The sequence below is a fragment of the Sinocyclocheilus grahami genome, unplaced genomic scaffold (assembly GCF_001515645.1).
Source record: "Sinocyclocheilus grahami isolate Dianchi unplaced genomic scaffold, SAMN03320097.WGS_v1.1 scaffold335.1, whole genome shotgun sequence".
NCBI lineage: Eukaryota > Metazoa > Chordata > Actinopteri > Cypriniformes > Cyprinidae > Sinocyclocheilus > Sinocyclocheilus grahami.
The window spans coordinates 1,195,103-1,207,584 of NW_015505514.1; the positions used below are offsets into that span (position 1 = coordinate 1,195,103).

General features: G+C 36.1%; 1 protein-coding gene across 4 annotated transcripts; it reads left to right on the top strand.

The window, feature by feature from the left end:
• The first annotated feature begins 1,451 nt into the window (after positions 1–1,451).
• On the top strand, positions 1,452–10,693 carry LOC107602813 (ELAV-like protein 1-B). Of its 4 annotated transcripts, none has more exons than XM_016295403.1 (8): positions 1,452–1,637; positions 2,163–2,228; positions 3,886–3,948; positions 4,086–4,266; positions 6,459–6,562; positions 8,543–8,696; positions 8,785–9,010; positions 9,150–10,693. In XM_016295403.1, the coding sequence occupies exons 2-8, from the start codon at positions 2,193–2,195 to the stop codon at positions 9,472–9,474; spliced, it is 1,089 nt and encodes a 362-aa protein (XP_016150889.1). In that variant the 5' UTR covers positions 1,452–1,637; positions 2,163–2,192; the 3' UTR covers positions 9,475–10,693. The 4 variants fall into 4 exon arrangements, with proteins under 4 accessions (XP_016150889.1, XP_016150890.1, XP_016150892.1 ...); XM_016295404.1 differs by having other exon boundaries at positions 4,089–4,266; XM_016295406.1 differs by lacking the exon at positions 3,886–3,948.
• The last annotated feature ends 1,789 nt before the right edge of the window (positions 10,694–12,482 follow it).

A 12,482-nucleotide genomic window follows, 5' to 3' on the forward strand; every position in this document is an offset into this window, starting at 1 on the left:
TCTAGAATTGTGTTTTCTCTTAAATATAACTCTCTGTTTTGTTTTTTTAGGTTAAATGTTTGAAAATGATTAACAGTTGAAAACATTCAGTAGAAATTTAGAAAGGTAATCAAATGTAATCAGTTACATTACTTTAATAAAGTAATTGAAATAGTTACACTACATATTACCTTTTAAATAGGGTAACTTGTAATCTGTAACCTATTACATTTCCAAAGTAACCTTCCCAACACTGTGTATGAATAATATTAATATTTTGCACTTGATTCTGTGTTCAACTGCAAGCCGGAGTAGATTCTGTTTATGTTTGAGCAGGAGTGTCCATGTTTCCAAGATTAATAAATCATGCTATATCACATGCTTTAATAATGAGTCTAAGAAAGGCTATTTATTGACCTCAGTATTTTTAATATCATGTCCCTAATTGGCACCAAAAACAAATGTAACACTAAATCTGTAGGCCAGTGTAAAAAAAAAACTGGAAAGGAAATGATTTACTTATTTCCTGACGTGCTAAAAAAATGGTTCAACTGATGTTAATTCTGAAATTTTTTGACCATTAAAAGTTAATAATAAAAAATATGAACTGAATTTTAAGTTAGAGTGTCATATTCTAAATATGTCAAACTGATTACATCGTTATCAAAAAGATAGAACAATTACAACTTCCCCACCTCACCATATGGTATGCATAATATGTTTAATTTATGCATAGGCTAATATGCATACGTTTTAATAATTCAATTTTTTATAATAATTCCAAATAAATAATAGTCAAACACAAAATGTCAATGTCACAATTTTCTAAAGAAATAAAGAGGGTAAAAAAAAACGTTGCATAATTTTGAGTTTGTTGAGGCCATCGCCATTTTAGGAGGAATGGGAACTGGAAAGGAAATGATTTACTTATTTCCTGACGTGCTAAAAAAATGGTTCAACTGATGTTAATTCTGAAATTTTTTGACCATTAAAAGTTAATAATAAAAAATATGAACTGAATTTTAAGTTAGTGTCATATTCTAAATATGTCAAACTGATTACATCGTTATCAAAAAGATAGAACAATTACAACTTCCCCACCTCACCATATGGTATGCATAATATGTTTAATTTATGCATAGGCTAATATGCATACGTTTTAATAATTCAATTTTTTATAATAATTCCAAATAAATAATAGTCAAACACAAAATGTCAATGTCACAATTTTCTAAAGAAATAAAGAGGGTAAAAAAAAACGTTGCATAATTTTGAGTTTGTTGAGGCCATCGCCATTTTAGGAGGAATGGGGTACAGATTGATACAGACGTTAGATGTGTTTAAAACTGCCTATATTTCATGCTGTATTCATGTATATATCCGATGTTACATAATAATTGATCAAACATAATAGATCGCTGCAAACAAACAAATAAACTGTCAATGCTCTGAAACGCTGGTGGGATGTTTCGCTGAAGCTGTGCTCAGATGGGCTGTGGCTCCGCAGCATCTCTTCCTCCAGCCGGAAGGAGGTGTGGCTTCACTTCCGCTTGAGCTCGCGACGCCGAAGTAGGTAGCGCAGATCTCCTCCGCTTTGTTCTCTACACGGTTTGTGACTCGCTCTACTACAACGGCGGTCGAGGACAAAGGAAACGAAGGTATGTGTATTTGGGTTTGAAAATTATGCCATTCTTATGTTCTAATCTGTGATATTTGTATTTTTTTCAAATGTGCGGACTGCACGCTCTCGCTCTCGCGCGCTGTTAGCTTCAATACTGGCGGGCCTCAAAAGAGCGGCCTGACGCGTTGAAAGTATTTTAATTTGCAAAACGAGTTTAGCTTATAATGGGACCAATCTATGCGTGGGTTATGGTGCTATTGCAATGTTGCTGTTGTTTGTTTATTTGTAACCGTTCGCGCTGTCCGTGTGCAGCCTAGCTTAGTGTGGTTAGCCTAGCTTAGCATCCATGCGTACGTTTAAGCTATGCGTTTAGCATTTAGCTCTTCATTGTTTTATGTTTGTAGGGTAAATACATCGACGAGTAAACGTTTATTTAATTGTAAGTAGTAGACTTGAGTGGTTTTGTTGTTGTTCCTAAGCTAGTGCAAATATTGAAATGCTCTTTAGTAGAGAATGTGCTTTTACTGCAAGGCCTTTTACGATTGACTTTTTTCATTTTCAGACTAAGATTTTGAAGCTTTAAAGTGTCTACATGGCCGTCAGAAGAGGACACATAAGATATTTAAAAGTAAGTATTTATAATCTACTTTACTTCTATTTCTTCAGTGAAATGGTGAGTTACCTTATAACAGTTCAACATTAATATGAAGAATTTCTGTTGCCCTGAACAATCGGTGTTTCGGTTTACTCGTTTATTTGATTGATACTTGTGAAGAATTTCAGGGAATTTCAAGTGGTTTTAACACAGGAATGTTAGTAAAATAATATATTTGTCTGTAACAGCAAAAAACTAACTTTTGATTATGGCCAAAATAGTTTTGGAGAGCTGAAGTTAGGGCTGGACGATATGGACAAAATTTATCACGATATATTTTTTAAATTTCGCTCGATACGATATAATTCCGATATCGATATGAACACTATTTAAAAAAAGCATAATTTTAGTAGAATTACTAAACTACTCGAGTAGAATTTGTTCAGGTTTCTTTGAATAGAAAGTTCAGAAGAACAGCATTTGTCTGAAATGGAAATCTTTTGTAGCATTATGAACTTTTTGATCAATTTAAAGCATCCTTGCTAAATAAAAGTAGTATAAATAAAATAAAATTGCAGCGCTAAATACAATTTCTATAATTTCAAATAGAAGGCAGTTATTTTAAATAGTAAAAATACTTCAGAACGTTACTGTTTTTGCTGTAGCCTACTTTGGATCAAATAAATGCAGGCTTGGTCAGCAGAAGATTTTTTTTTTTTTACTACAAATCTTACTGTTAAAAAGCCTTTGACTGGTAGTGTAGGCTGATTATTCTTATAGATTGAGACAAATGTGCTTCAGCCAGGATAAAGAATATGAAAGTGCTCTGAGTTGCTGCAGAAAACAAATAAATTGAGCAAAAACATGTTGCTGGAGATGGGCTTTTAGAGTGATAAAACTAGCGGTTTCCCCAGTAATTGCTGTAATCAAAGCAGCTCCGCTCATGAAAGCTGCTTTATCATATAAAAATGAAAACGTCATTGAAACTTTTCAGAAGACAGTCAGTTCCCTTCAGAGATTCATTCATATAAAACACCTGCGGTGCGGTTTGATTTTGATGCTCATGTTTTTTAATGAAATCAAATGCCACAAATAAATCAATGTATGGGAAACACTGGTAATGTCGAAATATCGGAAATGTGTTTAAAAATCATATCACCGTTATTGAGAGAAATTATATCGCGATACATATTGATATTGAATTATTGTCCAGCCCTAGCTGAAGTTATTGATATAGTGATGTTTAATTAGTGCTTCTCTGATGCGTTTTGACAGTTTCAGCATCTATTTTATCCGTGCAACAACGACGTCAGCCAAGTGTTAGCAGTGAAGACGCACTTCACCATGACCAAAAATAAAAAGTAGAAGAATCTGTTGCTGAGGAACTTTACTATTACTGGTTTAATTTATCATTTTGGACACAACACCTGAACAGCAGACCAAGTTTGAACAGCGTAAACATCAGTTTACAGCTAAATGAAAACTTACATTTTGGTTTTGGTAAAAAAAAAAAAAAATCACCAAATTTTAGTATTTGATTATATTAGTTTCAACTTTATTGGTTTTGTGCGTAGTGTAAGTATAAAGGCCAGGAATTACAGTTAGCAAAACAAAAGTGCAAATAGCTATATATTGCATGGTGTTATTAGATCTATATTTATATCATGTTGCAACTGATTTGTTGCTGCAGGTTTGTGAGGTTCAGAACCAGGGTAATGACAGAGACTCACACAAGGGTGGCAGCTCAGTAAAGGTAAAATTGGCCATTATTTTTGTGTGTAGACTAATGTCAGATATTGTTGGTCATTCTACTTGCATTTCTTTTTTTTAGGATTTAGTCTACCAGTGTAAATTTGATGGTTTGGTCACAATGTATTACTTTTTCTGAAGCAGGAAGAATACGACATGCCGAATGGTTACGAGGACCACATGGGCGATGAGCCGAGCGATGCGAAAACCAACCTGATTATCAACTACCTGCCTCAGAACATGAGTCAGGAGGAGCTTCGAAGTCTCTTCAGCAGCATTGGCGAGGTGGAGTCGGCCAAACTCATAAGAGACAAGATGGCAGGTACGTCTCAACACAATGAGCCGGTGGCTTTCTCTTCTGTGATAGTGATGCATGAAGAGAAAGGCTGTTTGTTTTCATAAGTTCTTGTTTATATTTCCAACATTTATTTATTTTTTTGGTGAGGAAAAATGGTTTCACAGTTACAAGTCCTATATGGATTGCACAGGGTTTTTTTTTTTTTCCAATATTTTGAAGTGTTTTTTTTTTTTTTTTTTAAGGCAAATCTTTCATTTTCTTTTGACCAGTTTATTGAAGCTTGGGTCAGGATTGTGGCAGTTTTTCACTGTCCACTGTGGTATGTTTTATGCTCCAATAAACATTTTGCTCACAAATTTTCATTTGGTTTATTTTTTCCCCCCACTATTTGAGAAGGTGTAAAGATGGTACTGGTCCGATTCAATATTGAGCTTTTGATTAGACTTGGAGTCCTCCCACAATGTGCTGAGTTTTGATTGGGCTTTGTAGTCAAGCACATTTGTTTTTCTGTAAATGTTTTCTTGGTGTGGAGCAGAGTATGTGAGCAGAGTGGAGCGGCAACAATTTCCCCTCCGCACTCCTAAGTGTTCAGTAATCACTCCGTTCCAGCTCCGCTCTGGGTTCACAATTTTTCACTCCTCGCTCAACTGTTCAGAAACATCCCTCCGCTCCATGACAGTTTGCGGCTAAAGTATTTTAGTACGTTTTGAAATATCACAAAGCTTTGTTCAGAAATTATATTAAACAGAAAATTAACACAATACTAGAAGATTAGTTTTAATGTGGTTTACTGGAACACTATTAGCTGAAGTCTATATTAAATGACTGTTTAACTCACTTGTCTGTGCAGCGTCTCTCTACTATGTCGAAGCTGAGGGTTTTAGTTACTTTAGAAACAGAAATAACGTGCTGTAACTTTTCAGTTTTTAAGCTGATAAATCACAGGACAGCGTTGACTAATATTCTGCACTCTTGAATGTTCCTATGTGCGAGCTTGTGTATTGTGTGCGTATGCAGCAAATGTACCTGTACTATAAACTGTTTAAAACATGAATTCACCCAATCAATATTGAGTATCCACATGCTACAAACAAACATGCTTAAGATATAACCTCCCGCACGTCCATTGCTGTCATTATGGGTGCTTTCACACTAGCACTTTTGGTACGCACCCTGGTTCGTTTGATGTCAGAGTTCGGTACGTTTGGATGATGGGATGATGTCTTCCGAACTCGGGTGCGAACCGTACCTGAGTCCACTTAAAAGGAATGGTTGAGCTCTGGTTCGGACCAGGCAATTGAGCACCCTTTAACCTTTATCTTCTTTCTTATTTGAGATCCACATATGTCAAGCTAGCTAATGATGTTTAATGTGTGAATTCTTAATAAAACGCAGTTAATTGTGCTCGTGGAGCGCTCTCAGAAAGAGTGAAAACACGACTCTGTCAAAAAAATCCATCCTCGCTCCAGTCAATAATCACGCCGCTCACACTCCACTTCACTCACATACTCTGGTGTGTAGATTGCAAAAACTAATTTGACATTTTGAAAAATACTTTTTCTTTTTTCTTCCCCAATGATGTGGGTATCCTGTCTTGTTCTGTGCAAAGTGTATAAGCAAATGTGCTTTATTTTTTGTTGTTGTGTTTTTGTTCTTTTGGCTGTTTTTGTTTTCCTATTGTTTGAGGACAATTGTCAATTTCCAGTTGAAGTGTGGAGTACCTGGAAGAGGCCTAATGATGTCAGTCTGGTGCCATCTTCATGCATCTGCCATTAGCTTTATTTGACTTGTTTTTGTTTTTTTTTCCTCTGCCCGCAGCATCCCACTATCTATGGAATTTAATATACTTAGAAATAGGATGTATAGTTATGTTGTAATGTACATTCTATATTTTATTTATTTAAACGTTTATAAATGCCTACTAATGTTTTTTGTTTTTATTTTTAAGGAGGTGAAGGAAGGTATATGTTTTTTTGTCCTAGAAACTATTCTATGAAGACTCTTTGGTGTTTGGTTTTTATTTCTGTATCCTAACCGTTTTCTTGCCTGATGTCAAAACTTTGTTTTTGATGAACATGTTACTGTTTTTGTTTTACAATTGTCATTCACAAGAATAGCTTGCATTGTTTCTTTTGTGCAGAGAGAATAGTCTGCAGGATGTGGACGAACGTTTGTTATTTTTATTTTGTTTTTTTTTCCCTTTTTGTTTTCTCTAGGCCACAGTTTAGGGTACGGATTTGTTAACTATGTTAACCCTAATGATGCAGAAAGGGCAATCAATACACTCAATGGCCTGAGACTACAGTCTAAAACTATCAAGGTAACGTGCAAAGAGGTGTTTTTGTCTCCATGTGTTAAATTATAGATGCCATGTTGGTACACTTGACTCAAAGCAGTTAGGACAGTGTTCCAGTCCTGTCTGCTTTCTGTAAGGAATGAACAACTTCATGAGTTTCCACAATTGTTCCTTTATTTTTTTCTTTTCTTTGCTTTTTAATTTTCTTTTTCCTGACATTTGTTGTCTTTGCTCTTATAATCTGTATGATTGGCTGTCTTTGACTTAGCATGGTTTAATTTCGGTACAGAATTATACTGAAGTCAGTGGCATTTTTATTTTGTAGTTCATTTAAAGGGGACCTATTATGCCCCTTTTCACAAGATGTAAAATAAGTCTCTGATGTCCCCAGAGTGTGTATGTGAAGTTTTAACTCAAAATACCGTACAGATAATTTTTTATAGCTTGTTAAAATTGCCACTTTTAGGGTATGAGCCAAACCGTGCCTTTTTCGTGTCTTTCTCTTTAAATGCAAATGAGCTGGTGCTCTGGGGAAGAGGGCGGAACTTCAAGAGCTCAAGCTCTGGCAATACCGGTGCTAGCCTTTGCAAATAAACACTCCACTATTAGTACAAGCCTGTTATCTTTACAGAAAGCGCACTTGGTTTAAAAGTCAGTCATCTGATTGTACTGTGCATAAAAAAAATGCACTTTATGAATTACACAGACGGTAGCACGGCGCGATTAAAAAAAAAAAAAACTCATGATGCTATCATGCTATTACAAACTTTATACGCCCCACTTGTGATTATGAGCTCGACTAATTCTAGCGGTCAACTTCACATTGCTTTCATATGAAATTATAACTCCCACATTCCTATTTACGATCATTCTGGTAGCACGTGAAGGCAGCATCAGTGAAAACAGACAGACAATGGTAGCTTTAACAACATTAGCCTTACAGAGAGCCAAGAAGCTCTTTCAGAAAGGCAATTTTTTAAACTAACGTGTAATACAACTTCTGGAGGTGTAGCTGGATCACGAACAGTTGGCACTGCTCTGTCCATCAAGAGCAACTTTTGTGCAAAACCTGCTTTATACTGACCCTCATTCACAAAGCAGTCCGGTGTAAAATGATTCGCGCAGACATAAACGCATTTTCTTCGAAAACAAAATTAATCCACCTTGTCTTCAGCGACTCCGATTTCGGGAGTAAATGGAGAGAGCTATGTGGATACATACATCCAGCTACAGAACACCTAAAACGCATGGGAGGCATTCTCGTCAGTGCAGCAATGGCGGACTGTGTACAACTCGCTGTGAACTCGCTCAGGGCGGTTCTATGTTAAAACGGCAGTGTCTGTCAAATTTCGTGGGCGGGGCCTGTGCCTAATGTGACGTCACATTAGCACCAATTCTGAAAACAGGTAGTTGGGAGACGCTGCTTATTTAAAAAAAAAGAGTGGGTGGATTTTTATCATTATAGGGTGGTTGTGTACACTGCCAACACAATTTGTCCAAACAACATGTGAAAGTGAATTTTCCATAATAGGTCCCATTTAAGATCAATTCTGCTATTTTCATTTCTTGCGTGGTTGTGGTGTAAAAACGGAGGGGTAAACGTTAATAGTCATTTGCTTGAGTATGACATTGTGCCGAACACAAGCCCTGTGCTGAAGTCCCAGACATTTATTTTTATTTTATTTTATTTATTATTGTTTTTGTTTTTTTACTTTTGAGCATTGTAGTTTAATTGAAAGTTTTGTTTTTTAGACATAGACTATAAAAGCTGCTTTATACCTTTTATGAAGTACGCAATAGTAGTCACATTGTAGTCGATTTATTTTTCTGGGTTTGTTTTTATTTTTTTCATATGTGCATCTCAGATCTGAGGTTATGCTTTGGATACTCAATGGAACTACATAGTTTCATCAGTAATGGGGGCAAACATGATGACTTCTTACATTTTCATTTATGATGGATTAATGGAGTGGTTATTAATGCAGTTTTTCTCCATTAAATTAGGTCTCATATGCCCGGCCAAGCTCTGACAGCATCAAAGATGCCAACCTGTACATCAGCGGTTTACCCAAGACCATGGCGCAGAAGGATGTAGAGGACATGTTTACCCAGTATGGGCATATCATAAACTCCCGCATACTGGTCGATCAGGCTTCTGGTAATAATTCTGTCCTGCACTCTGCAATTTTCCAATTTGAATGTATTCTGGGTCTCAACTCATTTTGGGGGGCTTTCTTTCTTGTCAGGTCTGTCGCGTGGAGTTGCATTCATTCGTTTTGATAAGAGGTCTGAAGCGGAAGAAGCCATCAAGGATCTTAATGGGTCCAAACCAGCTGGTGCCTCTGAACCAATCACAGTGAAGTTTGCTGCCAATCCAAACCAGACCAAGAATTCCCAGCTGCTCTCTCAGCTGTACCACACTCAATCCCGTCGGTTCGGTGGACCTGTTCATCACCAGGCACAGCGCTTCAGGTGAGACAGCCAAACACGCTTCCTGCAGTTTTAATGTTGTCCATCATTCTGTTGTAGTTTTGCATCAGATATATTAGATTATTGGCTGTTTGTGAGAAAAGCTTTTGTAATAAAGGTGATTCATTTCTTGCTCTGGCAGGTTTTCACCCATGAGTGTTGACCACATGAGCAGCGCCTCTGGTATGAATGTGTCAAGCAGCTCTTCCTCTGGATGGTGTGTCTTCATCTACAATTTGGGTCAAGATGTAGACGAAGGCATCCTGTGGCAGATGTTTGGTCCGTTCGGCGCTGTCACCAACGTCAAGGTCATCCGTGACTTTAACACCAACAAATGCAAAGGGTTCGGGTTTGTTTCCATGACAAATTACGAGGAGGCAGCAATGGCCATTGCCAGCCTGAACGGATACCGCATGGGAGACAGAGTCCTACAAGTGTCATTCAAAACCAGCAAGTCTCACAAGTAAAGGGACTGGGGGGTTTTTTGTGTTGTAAGAGAACCTGAAAGAAGGTTTGTTCTGAAGATTTCAGTTATTGTTGACTGTCTACATAAACATACTCATACATTTGTGTTGGGGTGAAAAAAGTGCTAGTGTTTTACTCTGGGGGTTGAGAAAAAAAAAACCTGGACAATTTAAAAGTTTAAGATATATATATATATATCTGAAGTTTTTTTTTTTTTTTTTGGTAAACTGTTATGATGCCTTAAAGATATCATGGCATTGTCGCTCTTTCCTTTTTAATCCCTCTTCCCTTAATCACACTGGACTTATTGGTCCCGTTTTCTTCATTATATTATATTGTGAAAGCTTTTAGCTTTATTGTCAGTACAAACTACACATCCCCACCTCTTAAATAGTGACTAGTCCCATTCTTCAGTGCTCTTGCTCACCCATCTGTAAGGTAAAAGAACGTTGGAAGGACCAAAGAACTCGGAGTGTAAAGCATATGCCTTTAAGTTTTAGTTCTCCTGTTTGGAAGTTAAATCTAAGACTGCAAGTGTTGTCATCTAGGATGTCTTTTTTTTTTGTCCCCCCCCACTGCAATTTGCATTTGTTTTTTAAATCAAGTTCTTTTGTTTGATATTAAAGTTTGTTTTGCATTTAACAGCATGTTTCTTTTTGTGTTTTGTCTTGTTTTATTTGGAAGGAGCATTTTAAAATATTTTTTTCATGATCTTTTTAAGCGGCATTGAATTCACTCCCCACATCGTGTTAAAGGTCTGGGACGTTTCTGGATGAATTTGAGTCTGATAGGAGCAGAGTTGTAGGCACATGTCTGAAAGTTGTCAGTCTAGAATTACACATTTGCTTGCGGTGTTTGCTGAATTTACATTAATAGTGCATTTTAATGTAGTGTTTATTCTGTACTTAGTCAATCCTAAATGCAGCTTTGTACATTTTAACGTGAAATTTGAAACTGCTTTTTGAGACCTTGTCATGTAAAGCCACACTAAGGTGAAGAATTGTATTTAATTGTTCTCTAGATATCACACGGTACAAGTAAACATCCGGTTTGCAGATCAGCACTATACTTGTGTGCATGTTCATTTGTCGGTAAGTTGGATGTTGGTAATTGTACACATCATGCTTTGGGTCTTTACTGGTAGTGTGACCTAAAGTCCTGTAGCAAGATGTTCCATGTCTTTCATTCAAATAAATGCCATTGTTTTGTTGTAAAAAAAAATTGTTACTTTCATGTATTGTTACTTTTCATGATTTAAAATATATTTCAAGAGTTAATAGTTAAAGACTTCCAGTTAGCTTAATGTGTGTTTATAATGGGCCAATTTTGAAGAATTAATCTGCTTTCATTTGCTGATTATCTTCGCCAAACCTTACATACTACATTATCTAATTTACATTCATGTGTTGAGTTTTGTCATGTTTAAGTATAGATGAACAGACTTGGAAAAAGAATTTGATTCGACTTGTGGAGTAAAAGAATGTTTCTTTTTAGGAATCTTGTGCACAAGTCCTGTGAACTCTTTAAATTGATTACAGTAAAATAGTGCGTTTGCAAAAGCTGTTGGTTACAAAAGTTAACACAAAGCTACACTAGCAGTCATGCGGTTAAACTGTTTCATTGACAGTCTGTCAGACTCACTGTACAGTCTGCAGACAAATTATCAATAAATTTTTACCAGAGAAAAATTGTCAGCAATAGTATCAAAGTTATTCTGAATTCAGACCCATAGTGCCCCTTGCAGCTCCAGTTTGACTGCAACAATCATTACCACTGCATACTTTCTCTGTTTCCTGTTCAGTTGTTAGCGTTCTATTTAGGTGAAGTATTTTAATGGCTTGCTTTAAAATTTAATATCCCTTATTTTTGCATGTGCAAATACAGGGTTTCTGTGGGTCCCAAAAATCCTAATTCACCCTTTCACAAATTAATAAGTTTCAAATCAGAGCAAAAGGTCTTAAATTCATGAAGTTATGGCATTAAATGTTGCAAATGTTTTTGCACTGCAAAAATTAATATATTTTGTCTCGTTTTCCAGTACAAATATCTAATCCTTGAATCATGTTATATTTATTTAAAATGCAAATTAAGTATATTGTCTTGCTTTCTTCTAGTTTATACTAAAACAAGGACAAATATCTGTCGATGGGCAATGAAAAGTATTTTTTCTTTGGAATTGAGTACATTTTTCTGAGCCCATTGGCAGATATTGGTTCTTGTTTTACTCAAACTCACTTCATTTTGATCAGAAAACAAAACTTGTTTCATTTTGCTTGTCAGTATATCATGGTTTAAGAGTCTTTAGACTGGAAAACGACAAAAATACTAAGGATGAACATCGCTTATTGCAGTGTGATCAGAAGGTACAGTAAAAGTTATTTCCATGTTTAAGTAAAGGAGCTCTGTTGGAACGTGTATTTTCAAGCTTTGAAGTGGTGCCAACAGTGTTGGGCAGTAACGCGTTACTGTAATTTGATTACTTTTTAGTAACGGAGTAATTTAACGCGTTATAATTTTCAAAATAGTAATTAGAGTATAGTTTCAAGCCGAGGTGTCTACGTTACTGCCGCGTTACATTGCTGACGGAATGCAGTGTTTTATAATCTAGAGATTGTAAAAAGGATGTAGCACACGCACTGTCGAGTCAAGTGCCAGCCGCTCGCTTTAGTTAAAAATAACAGAGTTCTGTGAATGTTAATGCTTTAATAACAAATATTAATCGGGAGCGTGTATGCTGGGATCTCATAAATTTCATGCAGAAAAAAGTAACGTAACTAGTAATGTAACTAATTACTTTTGAAAAAAGTAATCAGAACAGTAACGTGGTTACTGGGTTAAATCAGTAATTTGATTACATTTTCAGAGTAACTTGCACAACACTGGTTGCTAATGTGCATCTTCTGCTCCTTAGACATTTACACTTTACCTTTAATTTTCCTTGGTCTTGAAAAGGTCTTTAGATAGTCTTAAACTTACCTTTAAAAAAACTGCAGAAACCCTGAAATACTTT

What these genes read in the sequence shown, in the direction of transcription:
- LOC107602813 (XM_016295403.1), top strand. Translation starts at nt 2,193, where the DNA reads ATGGCCGTCAGAAGAGGACACATAAGATATTTAAAA. An exon ending in AGGGTGGCAGCTCAGTAAAG is followed by an intron (nt 3,949 to 4,085) that starts GTAAAATTGGCC and finishes CTTTTTCTGAAG; the next exon opens with CAGGAAGAATACGACATGCC. An exon ending in ACTGGTCGATCAGGCTTCTG is followed by an intron (nt 8,697 to 8,784) that starts GTAATAATTCTG and finishes CTTTCTTGTCAG; the next exon opens with GTCTGTCGCGTGGAGTTGCA.